Source organism: Leucopleurus acutus (assembly GCF_964270905.1).
Source record: "Leucopleurus acutus genome assembly, chromosome: 5".
NCBI classification, from domain to species: domain Eukaryota; kingdom Metazoa; phylum Chordata; class Mammalia; order Artiodactyla; family Delphinidae; genus Leucopleurus; species Leucopleurus acutus.
In genome coordinates, this window is record NC_139147.1 from 42,875,511 (window position 1) to 42,901,963 (window position 26,453).

Sequence of the window (26,453 nt, forward strand, 5' to 3'; positions counted from 1 at the left end):
AAACTGTGTCTGGAAAATGGAGTTGATTTACATGACAGACATGAACTATACAAACAGGATATATTTATATGGTTTGAGGTATGTTTTATAATAGTACTGTTCTTGAAATATACATCCTAATTTTACCTTATTTTAAGATATCTTTTTAAAATCGATTCTCAGATTTTTATTTTACCAAATTATGTTATTTGAAAGCACTAATTAATTAATTGAATTTTTGTTGTTTGTTTTCTTTGGTGATGTTCCCAATAAATGAGAGACACTTGCAATACCTTTTGACTTAAATGCTTTTTAAATTAATAAAACTGTTTTCTGAGATATTATTAAAAGTCCCAATAAACACCTCTTTCAAAGATTAGATCTTTTCAGAGATCAGGGTGCTTCTTCTCACTCCCTTGTTCTATCAGAAGCTTCAGTGACTCTTTTAGGTTATTCTAATTCTCTTTTGCCTTGAAATTAAAGGCAAAAAGACCAGAAAAGCTACTGTAGTCCAGAGACTTTATTTTATAACCGGGAAATACTTGGGTACTAAAGAAATAAGAATGAAATGTTGGTTTAAATTACATTTATAAAGAAATAATTCCAAAATAATTACTTAATTTAAAATAATAGTACTTCTCTTGCACTGAAGAACGGCATCTATAGGATTCTTCCTCATCTGGCATTTAGACAAACTTTTAGATATATATTTTGAATAATAGATTCAAATGTTTAATTAAAAGCATCCATTTACATCAAGGTGAAAATACTCTAACCCAGCAGTCCCCAACCTTTTTGGCACCAGGGACCATCCCCCACACACACCGTCTGTGGAAGACAATTTTTCCACGGACGGTGGGGGGATGGTTCAGGAGGTAATGTGAGTGATGGGGGGCGATGGGGAGCGGCAGATGGAGCTTCGCTTGCTCGCCCGCCCCTCACCTGCTCTGTGGCCTGTTCCTAACAGGCCAAGGACTGGTATCGGTCCGCAGCCCGGGGGTTGGGGACCCCTGCCCTAAACAGTAATCACCTTGTTAAAATTGGTCAGTTTGGCAACTTGTACTGTTAACAGACTTATACTGGTATCTGACAATAACATGGTTAAGTATGTCTAAGACAGTTTAATACGATTATTTACTTTTAAAATTTTCCTTTAGAGCATCATATTTTATTCACATTTTTTAACTCATTGAACACGTTTATTAATCAGGTCACTTATTACTGTAGTCAGCATCATATGCAGTTTTTTGGAGTTTTGTACATGGGACCTACTTAGCACACTGAATAGAAAAAGCATTCTATTTCAGATACAAAATTCATAACAACCTAAATTTGATACATGACTGAAGTGTAAGGAAAAGCAACACAAGAAGACAATGTAAATTTTGAATTGGATTTTAGAGAAGAAATTTGTTTGTATAGCTTTTTTGGTTCCTTTTTGTAAAATTTACATTTATTCATTTTCTAAAACCTAAACTAACACTTTTGCCATTTTTAATATTCATTTAGTTTGGGAATAGATATAAATCTTTAAAATTTTTGTTTCCTACCAGTGATTACTGTAGTGTACAATAATTACTGAGTCCATTTAATAAAAATAAATAAAAATCATTTTCAAGATTTTGAAATTAAATGTATGATAAAATGGAATAAATGTTTTATATCTCTCTCAAAAATTAATTTGTATTCTTAAAGCATTCTAAAAATATTTTTAAAGTTTTGTAAATCCAGGTGGCTTTTAACAAGTAAATGCCTATTTTGTTATATGCTGCATTTTTATTCTTAATCATTATGAATTATGACATTTTCACACAATAAAAATAATTTCATCAGTATGCTGTTTTGCTTTTCATTTGAGAAACTTAAATGATTTCATTTTGGTAACGAAATAAAAAATTTTTTTAAATATGATTGTTGACATTTTAAATCGATAGATTAAAATGATAAATTTTTTGTTACTTTACATGAAAAACTTTTTTCTCTGCATGCATTTTTATATATATGGGAAAGAACATTGTCATTTCAAAGGCAGTTAAACATACATCATATCACCTTATGTTTCTAGATGACTTGATGTCTGTCTCTTATTAAGATAAAGCTACTAACCAAAAGATAGTTTCACTTTTTTGAAAGATAATTCTCTATACTTTTATGTGTAAAATGCATATATAACATATATACAATTGTGTATGTAGTTGATTTAAGTAGAAAACGTTTTAGAAGCAACACTAGAAAGAAATGTTGCAAAATGCTAATAGTGAATTTTTTAGTTATTGGTCATGTGTTTTCCTCAATTTTTCAAGCTAGTTTTTTGTAATTTGTCTACTTTTATAATGGAGGAAGCAAATTCATAATTTTGTAAAAATTAAGTGCCATGTTTTCTACAAGTTTAAAATGAAATGCTCTTTTAAGTGCCAAATGATGGAATAGAATTCACCTAATTTGTAAAACTTTCTGTGAATAGTAAAGAAACATTCAACAATTGAATATGCCATTATATTTGAAGCTGATCTCTTACTGTGTTCCTTTACTATGGCAATATTTTATTTTATTTGAAACTTGGTTCTATATGTTATGCTTTTTATGTTACTTAGTTTCTCCCATTCCACACTAAAGAAATACTATGCTTCCAGATGGCAAAACTTATCAAAAGTGAAACTGCTTATACAAATAAAGCTGTAGGTTATACATTTTGTTATCCTTGGCTTTACTATTTAAGTTTTTCTCTAACTGAAGTATACTTTGCAATTGAGATTCTGCTAATACTGATCTTCTAATTTATCAAGAAATACATTCCAGTGGATCAAAAAAATAAATTCATATATTTCAAACCTTACATTAAAGAATGGTGTAAATTATCAAAATAGCAATAATCCATTGTCTTTGTGGAAACAATAATAGAAGTCTATTTTTTTGAGAAAAAATAGTAAATCAGAAATGAATTTCTTTTAATGAAGGGGATCAGTTTATATTAAAGGGAAAATATGAAGAAAATCATTGCCAGTTTAGAGCATGAGTTGTAAATTCCTTTTGTGTGCTGATGAGGAAAGAATTTGTGTTCTGGGTAAATGAACCAGTGGTCTCCAAATTTTATACATCCTCTTCAGTAAGCATTTTTAGTATACATTAAATATAAAGTTACTGCATTAGTTTGCTAGGGTTGTCATAACAAAAAGTACCACAGACTGGGTGGCTTAAACAACAGAAATTTATTTTCTCATAGTTCTGAAGCCTGAGTCCAAGATTAAGGTGTTGGCAACCTTGTCTGAAACCTCTCTCCTTGGCTTACAGATGGCTGCTGCTAGTGTCTCAGTGTGCCCAAATTTTCTCTTTATAAGGACACCAGTCAGATTGGATTAGGACCCACCCTAAAGGGCTCCTTTTAACTTAGTCACCTCTGAAAAGGCCCTATTTCCACATGCAGTCACATTCTGAGGTGGTGGGATGGGAGAGTGGGTGGGGGAGGGGGGAGTTAGGGCTTCAACATGAATTTTGAGGGGAAAAGTTTCAGCCCTTAACAATTATATACATGTTCTCCTGTATTTTGCATATACTCCCCTAAATTTATTTTAAAGATTAGAAAAAATTAAATAAAAATACAAGTTATTATATTCACTTCCCAGTCCCAGTGGATTTTCTGCTGGAGTTTGTACACACCACTTTGGAGGACTATGATTAAAAACATGAGAGCCTCAGCTAAGTAGCTACTCACCTAAAGTGAAGTTCAAGATTGCCTATAACTATGCTTTGTTCTCTTGCTTTGATGGTAGGTTTCTCTATTGTGTTTTTCTGCTATTCAATTTAAGGAGCTTACACCCTCTTGATGTCAGATTGTTTTACTACGAATCCTGTCTTTACCTTTTTGATGCATAAACCTGAACGTGAAGGGCTTTGAGAGGTGTTTTATATAAATACGAAAATTCATAAAGTTTATTCTGAAACACTTCTTATATCAAATGGCTTCACAATAAAATTGCTTAGGTATGTAAAAATTATTTTCCTGCATAGCAGTAAGCCCTTATATTCTTAAGCTGTCTCAGTCTTTAAAAATAATAATAATAACAATAATAATTTTAAAACCCTAGTACAATTTCTGGTATTTGTGTCAATTTATCTCATGTCTGCAAAAACAAGCCTGCCTCTAGCCATTTCTATTTTTTTAAAAAATATTACATAGTATTTATTTTTATTAATTTTTTTTGGAGTATGGTTGCTTTACAATGTTGTGTTAGCTTCTACTGCACAGCAAAATGAGTACACATACGGATATCCCCTCCCTTTTGGATTTCTCTCCCATTTGGGTTACTACAGTGTATTAGGTAGAGTTCCCTGTGCTATAAAGTATGTTCCCATCAGTAGTCTTTTTTTTTTTTTTTTTTTTTGCGGTACGCGGGCCTCTCACTGTTGTGGCCTCTCCCGTTGCGGAGCACAGGCTCCGGATGCGCAGGCTCAGTGGCCATGGCTCACGGTCCTAGCCGCTCCGCGGCATGTGGGATCTTCCCGGACCTGGGCACGAACCCGTGTCCCCTGCATCGCCAGGCGGACTCTCAACCACTGCGCCACCAGGGAAGCCCAGTTGTCTATTTTATACATAGTGTCAATAAATTATACGTGTCAATCCCAATCTCCCAATTCCTCCCTCCCCACTCCTTTCCCCCTTGCTATCCATACATTTGTTCTCTACGTCTATGTCTCTATTTTTGCTTTGCAAATAAGATCATCTATACCAGTGGTCCCCAAACTTTTTGGCACCAGGGACCGGTTTCATGGAAGACAATTTTTCCACGGCTTGCCCACCTCTCACCTCCTGCTGTGTGGCCCGATTCCTAACAGGCTGAGGACCGGTACCCGTCCGTGGCCCGGGCATTGGGGACCCCTGATCTATACCATTTTTCTAGATTCCCCATATATGCGTTATTATACAATATTTGCTTTTCTCTTTCTGACTTACTTCACTCTGAATGACACTCTCTAGGTCCATCCACGTCTCTACAAATGATCCAATTCCGTTCCTTTTTATGGCTGAGTAATATTCCATTGTATATATGTACCACATCTTCTATAGCCATTCCTCTGTTGATGGATATTTAGGTTGCTTCCATGTCCTGGCTATTGTAAATAGTGCTGCTATGAACATTGGGGTGCATGTGTTTTTTTGAATTATGGTTTTCTCTGGGTATATGCCCAGTAGTGAGGTTACTGGGTCATATGGTAATTCTACTTTTAGTTTTTTAAGGAACCTCCATACTGTTCTCCATAGTGGCTGTATCAATTTACATTCCCACCAACAGTGTAGGAGGGTTCCCTTTTCTCCACACCCTCTCCAGCATTTGTTTGTAGATTTTTTGATGATGGCCATTCTGACCGGTGTGAGGTGATACCTCATTGTAGCTTTGATTTGCATTTCTCTAATAATTAGTGATGTTGAGCAGCTTTTCATGTGCCTTTTGGCCATCTGTATGTCTTCTTTGGAGAATTGTCTATTTAGGTCTTCTGCCCATTTTTTGATTGGGTTGTTTGTTTTTTTGATATTGAGCTATATGAGCTGCTTGTAAAGCAGTTCCTTAAAACTCAGTGTGGAACCTTGTTTATTCTTCAGTAGCTATTTGGTGTCGGTTAGGGGAAATCCATTAATATTCTCATGATACACTGATACTGATTTTAGATAGATTAGAAGGTGAAATGAGAAAGATCAAACTAAAGAAAAAAGGGAGAAAGAAAAAGAAGTAGCTCCCCTCTGTGGGAAGAAATTTCCAAGCAATGGAATCACAAACTCAAACAATTGATCGCATAAAAATTTTAAATATTTTCACATTTAAAAAAAATTTATTGATTTTATTTATTTATTTTTGGCTGCGTTGGGTCTTTGTTGCTGTGCGTGGGCTTTCTCTAGTTGCAGCGAGCGGCGGCTACTCTTCATTGAGGTGCGCGGGCTTCTCATTACGATGGCTTCTCATTGAGGAGCACAGGCTCTAGGCGTGCGTGCTTCAGTAATTGTGGCACTCAGCCTTCAGTAGTTGTGGCTTGCGGGCTCTAGAGTGCAGGCTCAGTAGTTGTGGTGTATGGGCTTAGTTGCTCTGCAGCATGTGGGATCTTCCCGGACCAAGGCTCAAACCCATGTCCCCTGCATTGGCAGGCGGATTCTTAACCAGTGCGCCACCAGGGAAGCCCTATTTTCACATTTAAAATCAAATGATTGTAAGAAAAATTGGCAAAGTAGTTGAAAATGTGATATGGTTAACATCTCAAATATAAATAGCACTGACAGCTCTAGATAAGTGGATATGAGCAGGTAATTTACAACAGAAATAAAATAATAAGATTTGAAAACCTACCCAGACTAAGGACATAATTAAAAATTATAAGATTATCAGACATGCAAAGATTCATGAGCAAAAATGTCTATCAATAATAGGATAGCTAGTAAGTATGTTAACCTCCATACCTTCAACTACTATGCAACTTCTAGAAATTATGTACTGTATATGAAGAATTTTTAATAAAAGAAAATGCTTATAAAAACAAAGAGGATACATTATACATAGTCTTATCAAACTTGAAAATGCATAAAATTAGAGAAACACACCAAAATGTTAATAGTGATTATCTCTAGTGGCATTATGCATGATTTTCATTCTCATAGGCTTAAATTTTTTTTTCTTCAATGAGCATTAGTTTATTTAAAATTCAGAAAACAGAAATGTGCTAAAGAAGTCACAAAACAATATAACAGAACAAATATGACCACTTTCCAAGCATAACATATCCCCTTTCCCTAATAGAAAGATAGTAAATATGATTTCTACTACCTCCTTTAAAGTTTTTTATATGTCTACATTGCAAATATACTACCACATTGATTCACTAAATGCAGCAATCTAATGAGTACAGAAAAAAATAAAGTATATAAAATCTCTGAGGCTAAAAGGTAGACTAATGACTTTTCCTTAAACTTTCAACGAAGTACTGCATTTAATCATCTCACTCCTTAGTACTATATTTTCTTTTGCACCAAATCTAAATTCATTTTTAGATTATTGGGTAACCTGTTTAAATAAATAAATATATTAAGCTTCAAATCACATTTGGGGTAATGAAATTTATCTTTTTACATGGTCCTAAGATTTGCACCTATATTATACACTATACTGATATTTGGAGCATCAAGGGTCTCAAAATTATGATGGGCATTAAATATTAGGGACTACTTTCCTGAGAACCAGTAACACTCCCCCTAGTAAAGGTGGGTGAGGAGGGTCATTTTTTAGGGTGTAGGGTGTAAGGTCATTTTGGTCGTCAGGCATTTGGTATCAGAACTTGATGATAATCACGAAGATCAAGATAGTGAAAATAATACACAGTAGCAGCTAACATTTGGGCATTTACTATTCCCTAGTCTCTATGCTAGACGCTTTACCTGTGTATTTCAATCAATTTAATCCTTTAACCCTTCCCATTAAAAGAGAGATATTATCCCAGTGGGCCATTTCTAGGAAATGCGTGACAATATCTTTTTCATCATATCCGTTCTTTTATATTGAGTCCTGAATATCTGGGATAACGGGGGTCTTCGGATTTGGTAGATTAACAGTAACTAGCTTCGCCTCTGGGAACATCTTAGAACAACGATCATACAACGTACCTAATAGTGACAAACACTTCCATCCTTTTACTGAGCCTCAAGCACACAGCACTGAGAGACTGTTCAGCGTGAGGCGCGACTTTCTGAAGACAGGCTGCCCAAGTCTCCGCCCACGGGCTCCAGCCACGCCCCCGGAGCAGGTAGGCACCGCCTGCTTCAGCCACCTGCAGAAGTAACTTTGCGCTTGCCTCTCGCGGGACCTAGGGTTTTTGGCGAGATTTCGATGACTCAGGCAAAGCAGAATCTCGCGAGAAGTTGAACCGGAAAAGTGAGGGACGGGAGAGAATTCCGGCGAAACTCGGGAGAGAGGCAGAGCCGTTGGTTCCCTGCAAGCTTAAGGTGCCCGGTGGTCTTGACTTCTTGTTTGACCTCTGCTGACGGAATGATGTTGACCCGGGTGAGGGCTGGGATCCAGCCGGGTGCCTGTGACTGAACCAGAAACTTTATCGACCGACGGCGTGGCCAGGGAGGGGGCTGGGATGTGGGAACTTGGTGATCTCTGGGTTTCTGTGGCTTCATTCCAAAGCTCTAGAATAATGCCGAGTGTTTTGACGCTTGTTCGTGAGCGTTCTCTGTCGTTTTCTCCCAAGACTCACATCCGCCTCAAATAACCTGTCTGCAGTCCCGCCTGCAGACTTTAATATTCACTCCTTTCAGCTTTGAGCACAATGCAAGCTCTTGGAGGGCTGAGACTCTGTACTGTCCTGGGAGCTTAAAGGATATCTGTTACATAGGTAAACTTTTCTTGGATTAGTAAATGAAATAGAACTGCAAGGACGTTTCCACAGGAAACTAGAGTGACTTTTCTTCTAAATACATTTTATTTTGGAATAATTTTACATTTCCAAAAAAATTGCAAAGATAATAAAGACTTCCTGTGCCCATTTCACCCAGTTCCCCTAATGTTAACATATAGAGTGGCTTATTTAAATTAATTTTGTTCCTTTGACACACATTCTTGTGTTAACACCGCAATTCTGCTTTACCCTTTGCTTTACATTTGAGCAATAATCATTTGGAGAAACCTTTTTTTCATAAGTAGATAATCAATACAGTTTTGTTATGTGTGAGGTACAACTCCTGTTGTAAGAACTAGTAATTATCAGGGGGAAAAAAGTGTTGTTATCTTAAGAAAAAAGACTGTACTGATAATGTTGAAGTTCAGTAAATTGGTAACATCAGAGTGTGTCAGCAACCTTTTCTTATCATCATAGCTGAAAGCAAAATCAGAGAGGAAGGTTGCAAAACAGATTTGCAAAGTTGTATTGGATCATTTTGAAAAGGAATATTCCAGAGAACTTGGAGATGCCTGGCATACAGTAAGGTTAGTATAATTCATGTCTTGATGCTTTATGATAGAACAAGAAATAAACCCATCTGGGGGAGGGGTGCTGTGAAGATAAAAGATAAAGGAATTTAAACCTGGTTTCCATTTCCTGCTGAGGCTTCAGAAGGGAGAAGGAGGAAGAAATAGATTGGCTCATGGGAAAAGGGAAAGGGTAGAAAGAAAACTTTGTAGTGATAATTTTGTTATAAGCAAAAGTTGGTATGCCCTTGCCTTAAGAAATTGCTTTGATCTTTGAAACAGGACTGCCCACCAGTTTGACAAAATTAATTATACTGTAACAGAAAAATCTGAAAGAAAAATTTTGAGGATATTTAACTAGTTTCTGGGATTCAGGAGATAATGCAACAAGTCTTTAAAGCCAACACTGCTTTATCTCAGCTGAAGTCACTTTATTTGGTAATCACATTTCTTCCCCATATCTATAGCTGGCTGTGTTTTGAACACACATGCCTGTGTGCACACGCGCGTGTGCGCGCACACACACACACACACACACACACACACAAATGATTTAAATGTATTATAGAAAACAGAAATGAGAAATATTTAATGCCTAGATGTGAGAGAAGTTCGATTTGTATGTTTAGTGAGTTTTGTGTTTGGTCAGTATGTTGCTCTATGGGTTCTTTACACTGAATGCCTGATACAGTATACCATACACTGTGAAATACAAAGAGCAAAGAGCAAGACAGTCCCCAGGACCAGTTTTCAGACAGTCTGTTCATGGAGGAGGAGGCGCATGATTAAAACTATATAAACTGCTAATTCCATAAATATCCCAATAGAAATAGGCAGGAGTACCTAGTCTTACCTAACAAAGCCTGATGGTGCCAGCAGAGACCTGAGGAGAAGCCAGGTCTTGGTGATTTAATAAAGTATGAAGTGGTTCTGAAATAATTTTAGACAAACTGTTTTAGAAACTTGTAAATACTGTAACGTGAAAATGTAGTTTATAGTTGTAGTTTTATTTCAAAACTAGATTTTTAAATGGGTGTCTTCTTTCACAGAGAAGAAAGGAATGAATAGTGAAGCGTGTAATTAATTCATGAGGTTTTCAGTATGCAGAGTTACTCAAATAGAATAGCCAAATAACCAAACACCTATGGAATGCTTATTATGTGCCAGGCAATACTGACTTTTTTTGACCCTTAGAACAAACCTCTGAAGTTTGTTTCCCACTTTTCCTGAGGGAACTGCACAGACTTTAAGTAATTTGCCCAAGTTCACTCAGCTAGTAAGTGGCAGAACTGGGATTTGTGCCCAGGCTCTCTCGTTCATGAACTCCCACGGCTAACCCCTATTCTATATGCCTCTCATACCTGGGATGTAATTAGGCATAAATGGATGATTTAAAAAAAAAATTTCAAGAGGTCTATTGTCTCAGACTTTATCTGGCTGCTCAGACCCTGTAATGAGTTATTTTTCTATTTACTGTGCTCAGACAGATTTATAAATTATTATTTGACCCTAAACAAAATGAGCAGTCTATTTAATTAGCCATGCCTTCTGCTTCATTTACCTTTTTGTTGGGTTTTCATGGTAATTTAAGTTTTGCATAAACATGTGCTAAATTTGCCATAGGCAGAATAAAGGCTTTCTCAGCTTAGAAAGTAGTCTGAGCATGGAGGATGGCATGGAGAAATAAGAACAGAAATACTTTTGTTTTTTAACTATTTATTTGCAAGACATAGTCTTGTGCTTGCAGAGTCTATGTACTTCCAGGGAAAGGTGAGTGCATTTTTGTGCTATCTAGAAAGCTAATAATTTACTCAGTAGTTTTAGTTTTCTGTAGTAGTGGGGTAGGTTTAGTGTTTATTTTAATTTTATCGTTTTGTAAAAACTTCTTGCTATCACACTCTTAGCAGCCCTTTGAAGTTGGGAGTTTACCCGGATTCAATTTTTGCCCTACTTGTTACCTACATGTTCTCCTTAAGGTGAGCCCATTCATGGCATGACTCTGAACTTCCCTCAGTGTGCTGTCATCTCAGGTGATGCAGCCCTTGCCAAGCTTAAGTGTTTTCTGATAACTTTACTTAGTTTCGTACCAGGCAAACTCAAAAGCAGATTATTATTTTCCCTTACCAAACCTATGTTGCCATTTGCTGCTTGCATATTCTATCTCAGTTGAAGGCATCACTATCAATCAGTTTCCTTTTTCCTCCTCCACACTTTTACTACCTTTTAGTGAAGAATGAACCTTATTCAGAGATAGGTCTGACATTTGCCCTCAGCTCCTTGGAGGTGATCTCTAAGCCATTGGAATGCTCTGCCTAAAAGTCTGGGAGCTTGGGCAACATGGGGGAGTGTAACAACGTGATGTGAGGTGGGGGCTCTGGGCCACCGTATCAGCTAGGGCTCCTGCCTCCAACCTCCGGAGGGGGGCTGGAGACTGAAGGTCAGCTGAGTGGGTAGTCAGTCATGTTTGTGTTACTGAGCCCCAGTAAAATCTAGACACCAGGACTCCCTGGTTGGCAGTACTCCTGTGCATATTGTCACACATCGTTATGGGGAAAAGTTATCCTTGTCCATGATTCCACTGAAGAGGACAACTGGAAGCTTCATGCTTTGAACTGTCCTACACTCTGCATCCTGCATATCTTACCGATTTTAACTGTAATAAGCTGTAACCATAACCATGAGTGTAACAGTGAGTTATAGCTTATAATACAGCTAATAAAATCGCTTTTAACTAATAATCAACCTGAGAGTGGTCTTGGGGAACCCGAACTTAATAGTTGGTGTCAGAAGTAAGGGTGGTTTTGGGGTCTCCCTAACTCTGTACTACCACCACACACCACTACCCTGCCCCCGTCAAAATCTAAATGCCCACCAAGTGCTTTTGCTTTTACCTGAGAAGTTTCTTAATTTGGATCTCCTTTTTATCATCACTGTTACTATTTAGTCAGGCCATCATTGTTTCTTACCTGACATTGCAACAGCCCTTTTCCATAGTCTCTCCCCTTTAGTATTTGTTTGTTTGCTTAGTTTAGCATCCACTTCTATGACACTATATGACAGCGTTCTAATCACTTTACAGATGATAACATAATCCTGTACAACCCTTCGAGGTAGTTATTATTATTTCCATTTTATAGATAGGAAAGCTGAGGCATGCAGAGGTTAAGTAACTTGCCCAGTGATACGTAGCTCACATTTGGAAAAGCCCTGGGAGTTTCTCTTACCCACTCTGTCATGCTGCTTCTCAATGCTGCCGTATTGCAACGTGTCACTCCTGGGATACTAGCCTCCTCTGCTCCCCCACTGTCTGCAGTATTATATTTGGACTAAATGTCTTATCATGACTAGACAGGCTCCGTCGTCTTTTCGGGCCAGGAATGACGCTCTCCTTTTTCCCTCTGTACAGTGGTTAAAGTGGGAGTTCAGATCCCACCTGTGCATCTTGTAGCTTGTGACCTAGGAGAATTCTTTAACATGTCTGTGCCTCACTACCCTTGTCTGTAAAGTGGGAAAAATAGTATCTATTTCATATAATTATTTGGAAAGAGAAAATGAATTTACATATAAAAACGAAGTGTTTAGAATATTGTAAGCCCTCAGTACATCTGAGAATTATTTTTATTACTATTACTGTTATTCTTCATCAAGCTGTCCCATATGCGCTTGGCAAAATTAGTTCTGCCCTTTGTGTTTCCATTGCATTTTGATGATACAGCTGTTGTAATTTGTTCAAGGTTGTATTGTCATAATTTACTGACTTGTCTCTTCCCTGACAAGGGAGGGTCTTGAAGAACCAGTATCTTAAGACTTGTGCAAGTGGTCTACGTATGTATTCACAACTTAGGCAGTGTTTATATACCAGGCATTGTGCTAAGCATTGGGAATACAAAGAGGATTATATATAGTCTGCCCTCAAATATATATGAGGGGAGGATTAATTGTAAATCTTTATGAACTTTGGAAATTTTGTGTGCACTTTGTGGAAGGCAAAAAAAAAGCCATAGTTAAGTCTGACCTGTCTGTAAATATATATATATATATATAAACATTCTCTTCATTAACCCAGAGGTCACATATAGCAGTAAAAAATATTATATAACCAGATTGCATTACCAGAATGAAGGGGGGGTAGGGGTGGAGTGGGCTGGTTGAAGAAAACAGAAATGAACTAGTATCTAGATTTCTGTTTGGACCCTTATTTGGCTTTACACACATTTTCAACCTTAATCTGTGCACACCTTGTGTAGTAGTAACTTTTAGCCCCTTTTAGAGTCAGAGATTAGAAAAATTTCCGGGTGTCTCAGTTTATGGCCAGTCCAAGCCTGTGCCTTGAAAGTCTGTGCCTTTTCCTCTACCAAGTGTGCTGCTGTGAAGGGTCTGGAGTCCCAGTCTTGGGAGTGTATGCACATGTCTCCTGATATAGGGACATAAGGGACTCCTTGTGTGCAGTCTTTTCAGCCTTTTGTTGTCTCCACCAAACACAAACCTCCACTCAGGACTTCCAATCTGAGGTACTGTGGCTAACAAATACGGACATAGATTGCCCTTCCATGAGAAACAAGGAGGAAATAATGTCAAGAAAGAGTAGGAAACAATCAGCTCATTATTAGACACTCTGAAGAATAGAAATAAAATGGAATGAAAACATACCTTGATGCACTTCCATGAGTTGATTTACTCTTGATTTCTAAACCAGACTTTTAAAATGATTGAATGAGCGCCCTCTAGTGGGTAATAATAGCAATAAAACAAGAGGGATTTCTGTATTTTAACCATGAATGTTTAGTGGGTTCTGTAATCTGTGCATTTATACAGGACTAAGCAGTTGTGCTTAGTGATGTGTAGATAAGATAATATTTTATCCTCATCATTAGTTAGGAAGGTAGAATGGAGTATAGAATAGTAAGAGAAAAGAAAATCACAGCAAAGTTGAAAATCATGTTATCATATAACAAACATTGTCCAAATAATATATTGTGCAATTTTCAAGGGATATGTGAGCACAGGCATGTTATAGCAATCAACTTCCAGATCCTCGACATTCATGTATGCTTTTTCAGGAGATTACTCCGCTCCCCTGTTGCTTGAGGGGGTACTTATTCCCCTTTACTAACCTGCCCTTCTACATTGTCTTTGTCCCGCTTTACAAGAAGGGTCACACTTTCACCATCCTGACTCTTCCACACTGCATTCCTCCAGGGTGTCAGAACTCCCCCTGCCAGAGACTATTGTACAATAATTGTAAATGACTAAGGACTACCAAATTCTTTGACAGGTCAGATGGTCTCCAAGTTTTGCTTTCAGCATAAGTAAAGGACCTCCAATTGATTTGTCAGCCAACAGATTATTTAAAATATTTTTGAAGATATGTCATTTAGTGATTTGAGATCATAACTCAGAAAGAATTATAACAAAACGGAGACATTGTTTTAACAAAATATATTTAATTCTCACCTACTTATTTAAGTGAAGGTTTTTCTCACCCCTTCTAGAAACTCAAAATAGGAATTGATGTTGAACCCTGATCATTATAGCACTAGGTAGTATTCATTGCTGGATGTATGAGGGAGAAAAAGCTCATTTCATTAAGAGATTCATTTCCTATGGGGTTTCCCTGGTGGTGCAGTGGTTGAAAGTCCACCTGCTGATGCAGGGGACACGGGTTCGTGCCCCGGTCCGGGAAGATCCCACATGCCGTGGAGCGGCTGCGCCCGTGAGCCATGGCCACTGAGCCTGCGCGTCCGGAGCCTGTTGCTCCGCAACGGGAGAGGCCACGACAGTGAGAGGGCCACGACAGTGAGAGGCCCGCGTACCGCAAAAAAAAAAAAAAAATTTCCTATGAATTTTTATGTTTAATTATCAAATTATTTATAGATTATCAAATCTATAAGTTATTTTGATCAATTTTGTACTAGTAATTTTATTGGTGACTAATGCAGAAGTTACCATAAAACACAGAGCTTTATGGCTACAGTGAAAACAAATTTAGTATATACACGTGTGTGTGTGTGTGTGTGTGTGTGTGTGTGTGAGTGTGTGAGAGAGAGAGAGAGAGAAATATGATAGGGTAATAAAGATTAAAAGCACAAAAATGTATTAGGATAAAGTTATATGGGGAAATAAAATGTAAATAAAAGGGAAAGGAACAGTATAACATTTCCACCTGTTCAAGAAGAGTCAGTCCATGAATTTTTAAATGGACAGTGCTGGGTTTCAAAATCACTCTGGTATTTAGGTTCCACTGGATAGATTTTAAAAAGTAGTATAATTTGTCTTTTAAAATGTCAATTTTTACAGTATGCTGGAAATTATATCCTTAAACATATGGTGAAGATTTTGATGTCAACTTAAAATGTTCCAGAGGGTACATAGTTGTTTTCAAAATGGTATCAGTGGAAGTACTAGCAAAATATTTGCAGGTCACTGATCTTCTAGGTCCCCGTTCTGCTGACTGATGGTGTGCTTGCACTTCTGGCCTTGAAGTTTATTAAGTGACGCAGCTTCAGACTCCTCCTCATGAATCTTGAGAGGAGACCTGGAGTGTGGCGCCTGGCCAGTGTCTTCTTGAGTCTTCTAATATGTGCTCCCTCCACTGTCTGCTGGGCTACTTGCCCATCCATCAGAGCTTTTGAAGTGAGTAGCCACCAGCATCAGGGCATCCCACCAATGCAAGCGCTGGAGGGTGTGTGTGTGTGTGTTGGGGGAAGACGAGGTTACTGGCAGGTGGGTGCTGAGACCCACGTTAATACACAGCTTTGCTTTCTCTGGGCTGGAAAGTACCAGCCCCAGCAGCCTTAGCAGTCACTTCATTGAATTGATCCTGTTGCAGCTGGTTCCCAAGGGCTGCGTATGTCAAGCTTCAGGAAGAATGGGGCCACTGGCACTAGGTGAGGGTTGGAGTAGAAATTCTCTTCTCCTTCCTGTCATATGCCACTTGTGCTACAGTACCAGGGCCTCACACTCCTATTAGGCTTTAAAGCCAGCGGATTTTGAATCAGGGACTTCTCTTTAAACAGTGATGTGACCTTGGGTAAGTTGCCAAATCTCTGAAAGCCTCAGTTAGCTTGACCTCTAAAATGAGCATAATAGCTGCCCCTCACGGTTGTTGTGATGGTGAAATGAGGTAAGCATGCAAAAAGCACATAGTAAGCATCTGATCAGTAATTTTTATTATTAATATTATCAGGGTGAGATGGAGTGGGTGGATTGGGTGGTAGATAGAGAGGCTTCCCTGGGAAGATAAGGCCTAAACTGCCCCATGAATAGCAAGTAGGAGAGTTAAGTCTGGCTGAAGGGGGTGAGAGAGGAAAGGTCATTCTAGGTAGAGGGAACAGTCTATGCTGAGACTGTTAAAGGCTAAAGAAAACTTGCTCCAGGAAATTCAGGTAGTTCAGTAGGCTGGGTGTAGGTGAAGAGGGATCAGAAAATTTATTTGTTCTGAGCAAGGGCTTATTTTATCTAGTTGTTGAAGAATGAGATAGAATAATTTCTGAAGATTCCTGCCTCACTCTGCCATAAGTACATGTTTTCAAATCTAACAAGGCTCCCCCCCCACAGAGTCTTTCAATGACTTCTCATTTATAAGAATTTTAAATTTATAAGGTAATATTTTAAAACTTTATCATCTTATACTTGACCCATATAACCTTCTGCCACATTAGACTACTTTTAATTCCCCAAATGCACTGTCCGTCATACCTTTGTGCCTGTACACGTGCTATGGCCTCTATGGCCTTTGCCCTGGAATTTGTATTTTCATTTCATCCTGTGGCTAATTCCTCCTCATCCTTCAAGATTTAACATATTGGATAATGTACAATAATCAGTAGTATTCCTAAACTAACAATCCTTTTATACAGTAAGGTCAAGTGAAATATGCAAGATTAATAATCTTTACTAAGGGATCTGAAAGGAAATGTGAATAAATGGAGAAACATATTGTGGTGAAAGTTGGAAAGAGTGACTACAATAAAATGTTAATTCTCCCCAAATTTAGTGCATTTAATATAATCCTAGTCAAAGTTATCTATCTACTTATCTATACAAATATTTTATAAAATATTTTTAATTGACCAATTGATTCTCATGTTCATCTGAAACAATAAACATTCTAACATAGCTTTGGAAGTTGTGAAGAAAAAAAGAAAAAAGGATGGAGATTTGCCCTGCCAGATATTAACCAATTGAAAGTATATAAAGCCAATTGAAAGTGTCTAGCCCTTGCTAGCTAAGGGATGGACACATGATTTAAAGCCAAGCCACTTTAGTCTGTATTAATAAAATTATGTTTCTGAGCATTATTTCCCTGTTACTACATGACTCAAAACTCTGGATAGATATTCATCCAGTTTGGAGGGTAAGATGAGGATGGACTGACATAAGGTTTACAACCGTGGCATTCATAGATTTCCTTTTAGGGTCCAGTGTAATGCATTGGTTCCCAAAGTGTGGTCCTGGGGATCAGCGCATCAGTATCACCCGAGAACTTGCTAGAAATGCAAATTCTTAGGCTCTACCTCAGACCTACAGAAGCCCCGGGTGGGGCCCAGCCGTCTCTTACAGGCACTTCATGCACGCTAAAGTTTGTGAAGCATGTTTTTAAAGAGATTGGCATCCTCCGGTATAGCTGAAACACTGGGCTTCTGTGATGCACCATCATAGTAAGAGGCAGTGAAAAGAGCAATTTCACATGTTAGCCTCAACTGAAATTCACATGGCACACATCCAGCATCGCAGGTGTTACATTTCAATTCAGCCATTCTTCACATAGGCCACACCAGGGTGAGTAGCAGCTGGAATTTACTTAATTGACTGTGGTTAATGAGGCTCCCAAATAACTCAGCTAGAAAGGTCAGCTTGTAAATAAATATTTTCTGCTGTATCATTTGTCAGTTGATGTGAGCTTGTGATTGTCAACAGATCTAACTGTTGGACCAAGTAAAAAATGAGGAAGGTAAGTCTGTTGGAGAGGTGGGGGCAGGGAAAACCTGCACCATCAATCCATGAGTGATTTTTAAACCATCCTTGGTTTTGTATCATCTGATTCACTGATGGCCTCATTAACTCTGTTACTGTAGTGTTCACTGTAGTTAGCTTTCCATACTTTTATCTTCATCAGAGGAAAACTTGAACACTCATTCCTTTAAACACCCTTTAATGATAGTACTTTTCCCTTTAATATTAATAGACTCAGGTTTTAAATTTTGTCTCCAAGAAAAACTCTTCCTTGCGCAAAGAGTGATGGACTAAAATCTATTTTGATGGATTTCGAGGTATGTTAAAGACAGGCCATGTTTTTTTGGCAAGATAATCTGCAGGGAGGGACTAGACTGAGGCAAGTGAGGCATTCCTCTTTGGTGCAGAGCCCCTAAAACTTTGTAACCAAGGTAAATACTATTTTAATGACCAAAACTGATACAAAAGAAAAAAACCCACGATGAACAAAATATCAAAGTTTTAAACATAGACAGGAACATAACAGTACTGGGTTGAGCAATATGGGAGCCTGAGGCAAAAGAAAAAGTCTGTAATACTACTCCTGGCTCTGAAAATCACAGGTAAGTAAAGTGTAAAACTAGGACCACATTCCCTCACTTAGTAATATAAGATTGTATTGCTGTGTATAATATTAATATCCCTCTGTTTTTCTTTTTCTCTCTAGGGATATACTAACATCTCCATCATGTTGGCAATATGCTGTGCTTCTTAACCGATTCAATTATCCTTTTGAACTGGAAAAGGATTTACATTTGAAGGGCTATCACTCACTCTTTCAAGGATCTTTACCCTACTATCCTAAATCAATGAAATGTTACCTTAGCAGAACTCCACACAGAATGCCTTCAGAAAGACACCAAACTGGAAACCTAAAAAAATACTATCTCCTGAATGCTGCCTCTCTTCTCCCAGTACTGGCTCTGGAATTGAGGGATGGGGAAAAGGTTCTGGATCTGTGTGCTGGCCCTGGAGGCAAATCGATAGCTCTGCTACAGTGTGCTTATCCAGGTAATGTACTTTTCTTTTCATAACTGACAACTTTTAAATATCCACATGTTACAAAATACTTTTAAAGTATGCGGGGAGAAATGTAAGACTGAGTTTGCAGACTTTGAAAGCCTAAAATCCAGGATAGTGTGGAAAAGAATGGAAATATTAGCTGAGGAAATAGTGTAAATAACATTTTTTTTCCAGCTACTTAATTGGCAGGTAATTGGGAACAAAACTACAACATTTTGTGAACACAAATCTATCAGATAATGTCATTAGCTGATAAGCTAATGACAAAGATTTTTAAAATTTTATTGTTACTTTTACATTTGAGAGTCTTGTATTGATATCCTTGTCATACTTCTGTGCAACAAAAACATATACATTTAAAACAATATACATTTAAAAACATATACATTTAAAATCAATTTTTGTATCATTGGACCATAAGGTTCTAAGAGAGTTCTGTCCAATAGAAATATAACATGAAGTACATATATAATTGAACATTTTTGAGCAATCTCATTAAAAATAGAAACAAGTGAAATTAATTTTAATAATACATTGTAACCCAATGAGTCCACAGTATTATTTGAACATGTAATCAAAATAAAAATTATTAATGAGCTATTTTGTATTCTCATTTTCTTACAAAGTCTTCGAAATTGGTGTGCATTTTACACTTATAGCACATTTCAGTTTGGACTAGCCACGTTTCAAGTGCTCCTAGCCTCATGTGGCAAGTGGATGTAGTATTGGACAGTGCAATTCTAAAGATTTTAAAAGTTCTTCTGAAATGACTTATCATTACTATTATTAGTAGTACAAAAATGATGAACTGTATGTAATATGCGTTTTTATATATATTTGTTAAAAGTAATGCATTCATTATATTTTCTTAATGAGACGATGGGACGTTTAAACTATTACTTTAGGTTTCCCTGAATGAAAATTACTTATGGTTAGATAAGACAGGGCTCAGCATCAATTCTGTCTGGTTTTTGTTTGTTTGATGGTTTTGTTTTTATAAGTGCAAATGCTGTTCACATAGATAAAAAGATGGTGGGAATTGTGTTATAGTAATCTCACTAGTTCTTTAAACTCCTGAATTATAACCCTAAATCACATAGATATCTTTCACCAAGCATTATTTTAATCATTTACTATGTGAACGCTCTTTAGGTCTATTTTTGATTTTGAAGAAGGCAAAGGATTAGAAACCATCTCAATTTAAAAAGGCTGTGTTGCCTAATTAGGAGACGCATTCACTTTCTCAGCCAAAGCAACAGTGTGTTGAACTGCCTTTGTTTGGAGGGCTATGGAGGTTTCTATGCCCTGGAACAACTTGTAATAAGATACGGGATGGGTGGGAAGCTTGCTCCTCATTTGTAAAGTTGGTGAAGGGCCGTTATCCTAGGAGAAGCCCTGACCAGAGGTGTTCTCCTTTTTCAAGAAGTTGATGATCTGAAAATTAATTCTTTTGAAACTATCTAAGCCTGCTTATCCCTTAAAAAGTTGTTATGTATCCCCAGGGCATGCATATGCTAGTTTGAGGACTGCCACTTTATATCTTCCTTTGATAGCATTCCTATTGAAATAGATTACAAACATTTTTATGAGAACTGTGAATCCAGTTGTACCAGGCATTGGTACAAATTTATCAGTTAACTGTATATTTAGGTGAAACCATACTGTGTGTTCTCAAATTGTGGTTAAAACTCTATTATTGAAGCTTGCTGTATTGTTTTGTGAGAAATCACAACGAAAGAGATTATTTATTTTGTAAGGTTATTTTATTTTACAATTTGAGCTGAAAGTGAAATTTTATGGAATCATGTTATAAGGATTATTATTACTTTCACTGTGTGTTCTTTGACAGTACTCTTATTTTGTTTGTTGCATCAATTTTGAATATAGAATTTTTAGTATTGTGAAAGATGGAAGAGAAATGCCAAATTTGGGTACCATTTTGAAAAGAAGACATTTTAATCCTAGATTATCCTCATTAGTAGGCTATAAATGTTTTACATGTTTATGGTAAGGAAATTCCAGATTAGGAATCCAAAGGCAAACAGATATATTCTAGGAGTTTGAAGTGCAGAAGAATCGTCCTGTTCTTACATCAAGGGCAATGAATTACAGGCAGTGTTCCAAGTAAAGTAGCTTTTCATCTATGAAGGGCTAATGATAATGGTTTACTAAGAAGTACAGATGTCTTCATGCTGATGCTCAAAGCCCAAATTAGGTTAGCTACAGTGCTTGAATTTGGATTGCAGAAGCCATCTAAAAAAAGCTTTTATAAGCAAAGCTTAAAATGATGGCTGCACTAAGTGTGCATTTATCCACTGAATTTCTTTAGATCAGTACTGGCCTTTATTCTGGGCCAGGAGGCTCACAGCTTTGAATGATTAAAAAGCTCGTATTTTAGGATGATTAAAAAAATTAGTCTACTTCTCTTCTGGTCCAGCTGCTCCCACCTGTTAGCACAGTGAGGGATTGTCCACTGTTTTTTGTTCTGCTTTTGTCAGCATAGCCTTCATAATGTCCTGGTGTTGATAGAAAAAGAGAAAACAATTCTAAGTAGGAAAGCATTAACATATTAAGAATGACCCAGCTTGATGGAGTGGCTTCATCAACTTTCTTGCTGAGGGCTGGCATGAAATTCTCTTTTCTGTCAGTAATACTCTTTTTACATCTAGTTAGCCTTTGGTGGTAGAGAAGATTAGAAAGACTTCTTTCTTTACTGAAATTGCTTTTGCCCTCCTTCCTGCTCCCTCATCTCCTAGAACTCCCTGCATTAGGTGCACCTCCTTTTTGGAAATCATACTAGCAATGACCATTTTGGAACATGTAGTAAAAAAATAAAACATAAAGCCAAGACTCCAAAATGCTATTCCTGAAAAACCACAATGACTTCTTCAAGAATTTTTTAAATTCACCCTCTTTTCTACTTAGCTGAAAAAAAAAAGATTTGGTTTATTTTTGACAATTTAAGCATGAAATTCTGTCTCAATGTAGTGAGTCTTAGTATATATATGAATCTTGGATTGTGATGCCTTACATTATATATTTTAAAAAGTTTAACCAATCTAAGCCTATTTCAAATAAAATCTATGTCTAGACCAAACAATAATATAGTATAAAGTTATATTTCATCTGAGAGTTATTTTTAAATGCTGAATTGAGAATCTTGACTAAAGCTACAATTTAATGAAAAGCTTCCCTGATTTTCAGGTTTAGCAATTTGAATATTCTTTATTATAATGTCATGTTTCACATCAAGTCAGCCACATTTAGTGAGCACATACAATGTGCGAGGCATTGGATGGTAGGTGTAGAGCTCTGAAGGATATAGAGATACCTAAGACTTCTGTTTCCTGTGGTATGACAAACTATGTATTTTAGCCAACTCTCCTGCTGAAAATAACTTAAAAATATGGGATATAATATTAAAGAAAAACAAAATCTTTTTAAACGTGTCAATGATCTGCAAATACTCAGTGGCCAAAAATTAAAAGATTGGGAACCTAGGAGGTAAATCGAGCATTGAAGCTGGCTTTTCACTTGAGAGCATTTGCTTCCCCCCAAAACTTGCACATTGATTTCTAGTGCTTCATGAACATGTGGGAATAAAAAGAAAGCCAGAGCCTGCTCAAATAGAGCATCTACTAGGAGACTAACTTACGTAAAGCTGAGACTCCAAAATGCTATTCCCTCCAATAAGGTAAACTAGGAAGAAATTGTCCTTTCCAAGGGACTGAAAGGAAAGCCTGTCTTCAACTTTGGTGGTGGGGGAGGAATGGACGTACCCTCTGAAATTTTGTAACCACAGCTAAGCCAGTATAGACCATTACAATGACGTTGCAGAACGTTGGAAATAAAAAACCATCTTAATAGCAGCCAGAGAGGACAAACTATTTACCTTCAAAGGACAACAGTTAGACTGAGGACTGACCTCTGAGTGTAATAATAGAAGCCAGCTTTCAGAGGAATGATGTTTTCAATGTGCTAAGAAAAGATGACTGTCAGTTCAGAAATATGTTCACCAAAATATCCTTGAAGAGCAAAAGTGAAATGGACATTTTGTTAGACCAAGAGAGAGCAAGAGTATAAGGTTGTCACCAACAATTCTAGAGGAAGAGGGAAAGCCATACTAGATGGAAGATAGAAGATACAAAAAGAAATGGAGAACAAAGAAGGTGGGAAATATATGGGGAAAATCTAACAGTTGTTGACTATGGAAGACAATGATAATAACATTTTATGCACTTAAAAAATGTAAGCCCAGGACTTCCCTGGTGGCGCAGTGGTTGAGAGTCTGCCTGCCGATGCAGGGGACACGGGTTCGTGCCCCGGTCCAGGAGGATCCTACATGCTGCGGAGCAGCTGGGCCTGTGAGCCATGGCCGCTGAGCCTGTGCGTCCGGAGCCTGTGCTCTGCAACAGGAGAGGCCACAACAGTGACAGGCCCACGTATCGCAAAAAAAAAAAAAAAAAAAAAGTAAGCCCTAATAAATCCCAAATACACAATGTCAGTAGCATCTTATTTAGGAGGAAGTGTTATAAGATTCTTATATCTTTTAGGAAAAATGGTGGCGATTGCCTTAATTTAGATTTTTCTTCTATATATGCATGTTAAAATCTTTAGGGTTACCACTAAAAGAATAGAAGTAGAATGTAAAATATCTAAATCAGAAAAAGAGAGAAATGGAATGAAATTAAGATGTAATTCTTTCCTTTGAGCCTCCTTAGTATTGTCAGACAGGGTGGAGACAGGGTATGACTTTGGGGGTTGTCATGGCCCTGGTTTACACACCATCACAGATATGTTTGGCTTCACGTTTCCTGCTACCCTTCACCTTAAGGCTTGAGCCACTTGAATTGTTTCCACACTGGAGAAACCCTAGCAAAGGCTCAGGCCATCCTGCAGTTTTCTGCTGCTATTGCTACTACTGCCACAGATTGGGGATGCCTTTGGATGGGTGCCAACTGACAAGTAGAGGTCGCCACACCCGAGTGCTTGCTGCACCTGGGCTGGGGACTCTCTGGCTTCCTTAGTACTTGCTGGGAGGGGCCAGATAACACAAACCTGAAGTGTGTAGGAGTTATCAACTCTTGGAATGGACTTTAACCAATGAGAGGCTGGATACAGGAAGAAGCCAGTAGATTATTTGTTCTTCGTCTCTACTTCACTAAACGCCAGTTTCTGACAAGGGTCCGTAATTTCAGACTATGGACATATCCTGAGAGACTGAGCGAAGCTGTAGCTAGCTTTATTACAAACCCTCTTATATTTGTGCTCCCTCCTTGCATGATTTACTTCCTTTTTTTCTCTCATTCTTGTGTCCCTGGGACTGTACCCCTTCTATAATGTAAACTTTTGTCTTAGACTGTTTTCTAGAGATTTCAGGCTAAGACAGAGCTTTCAGACACCTATCCATAAGCTGCATTAGTGAATCCTCCAAAAAACCACCCCAAAAAACAGTGTAAACTAAATAAAAAAGAATGTACTATCTGTACAAATGCAGCTTTAAGGTGATTTTCTGCTCCTTTCCCCACTAACAAAATTGATGCCATCTCTTGAGCTCCTTCTATATAGAAATTTGGAGCCCTGGTAGTGGCAAAGGTAAGCAATGCACATGGACTCTGCTATGACATAAAATATGTTAAGTACTATAGGAGAGGTACATAGTATGTTTGACAAATAGACGAGTCAGTCAAGTTTGGTGGAGCACAGAATATTTTGGTGAAATAATTGAGTTAGTGGTTAAAATTGAACAATTCTCTTGAGGTCTCACTATTACAGACATTTAATTAAAGCTAGGTGTTTGAACTTTATTTAGTGGATGATGGGAAGCCATTACAAGTTTTTAACAGTGGAGTGACAACCAGAAAAACAACAATATGTGTGTGTGTGTGTGTAAACACACATACACGTATACACAGATACTTTTGAGCAAAGAGTTTACAGAAAGCTTTCTTACTCTGCATTAGAATTTCACCTTCAGTTCTCTTGATTTGTTTCCCTGGTAACCTGACAGAAATTGTCACTTTGTTTCTAGGCTTTTGATAAGAATGACCCTGACTGATAAAATGAATGTGCACTGCGAGAAAGAGTAAATAAACCCTAAAGACCTGATGGGGATGCCATGCTTTGGGCCTGAGTGCAGTGACTCTTGTAAATGGGCATGTCCCTTGTGGGGACCCTGGAAGCTGTGCCTGTGGAGTTGTTAGAAGAGGTATAGGCTCCTGTGGGACGTGAGGCTTTTAAACCAGAACAGCTCCTGCACCTGCCCAACATGAGGCTCATCTTCTTGCACCTGAATTACCACCTGTGTGGACTGCCACAAGGCCTTCCAAGAAAAAGCAATGTCTCACCTGCCCTCTTGGCAAAAGACGTAGTTTCTGTCCTGTGTAGGATGATGCCAAATGTGGCCTGTGTGAATGTTTAGTTGAATTAGACCTGAAAATCTAATAGTTGAAAATACCACCTTAAATAAAATTAAAAAAACCTAGAAATTATAAAAATGATATGATTGACTATTAAAAAAATTGTGAAACTTATGTACTTAAAAAGATACTACAAATAAATTTAGAAGACAATTTAGGAAACATTTGCAAATCAGATGGCAGATAAAGGGTTAATATTCAAAATATGAAAATACATCTTACCTGTTAGTAAGAAAAATATAAATAGTGCAATGGAAAAAAAGAAGGTCAAATGATAAGAATAGGCAGTTGACAGAAAAGCAAAAGCAAATGATGAATAGACAAATGAAAAGAATTGTGTTAGACAGCAAGGATTATACTACAGCATAACAAGCCATATCAGACTAATAATAAAACTTACTTCTGTGAGAGTTTGGTGGTGGGACAGGGTAGTATTTACTAAAACTAAAAATTCCCCTACCCAAACCTATCTATTCCTCTGGTAATATCCCGTTAATAATAAAAGCACATTATGAAAGTACACTTTTATAAAGATGCTTATTGAATGTTATTATTAGTGACAGTAGTGTGAATGCCCAACAGTTAGCAATGGTTGAATAAAGGAGGACACATTTTTTTTCTATGTACTATTTAGCAGCCTTTAAAAATGATTTATAGGGCTTCCCTGGTGACACAGTGGTTGAGAGTCCGCCTGCTGATGCAGGGGACACGGGTTCGTGCCCCGGTCCGGGAAGATCCCACATGCCGCGGAGCGGCTGGGCCCTTGAGCCATGGCCGCTGAGCCTGCGCGTCGGGAGCCTGTGCTTCGCAACGGGAGAGGCCACAACAGTGAGAGGCCCGCGTACAGCCAAAAAAAAAAAAAAAATGATTTATATATCTACTGATTGACTTGGTGGTATTGCCTTTGAAATATTGGTATATATGGAGAGTAATGGGACAGAGAAGTGTGTAAATATAATCCTGGGTATGTAGACAGTTATATAAGCATGTGTATATGGGGTAGTTGGGCAGTTGGTGGAGGGGGTAGATGAAGAGTAATGTGAAAAAAAGACACTACAAAAATATATAATTCCATTTATATAAGTTTTAT

At 37.6% G+C, this 26,453-nt stretch overlaps 1 protein-coding gene across 3 annotated transcripts in view; it reads left to right on the forward strand.

Moving 5' to 3' along the window:
• The first annotated feature begins 7,912 nt into the window (after nt 1-7,912).
• Nucleotides 7,913-26,453, forward strand: part of NSUN3 (NOP2/Sun RNA methyltransferase 3) — a 51,982-nt gene continuing 33,441 nt past the window's right edge. For all 3 annotated transcript variants that reach the window (XM_082840582.1, XM_082840583.1, XM_082840584.1), the window contains exons 1-3: nt 7,913-8,018; nt 8,836-8,945; nt 18,589-18,932. In XM_082840582.1, the coding sequence (XP_082696708.1) occupies nt 8,004-8,018; nt 8,836-8,945; nt 18,589-18,932 (469 nt within the window). In that variant the 5' untranslated portion in view covers nt 7,913-8,003. The remainder of the gene's footprint in view (nt 8,019-8,835; nt 8,946-18,588; nt 18,933-26,453) is intronic.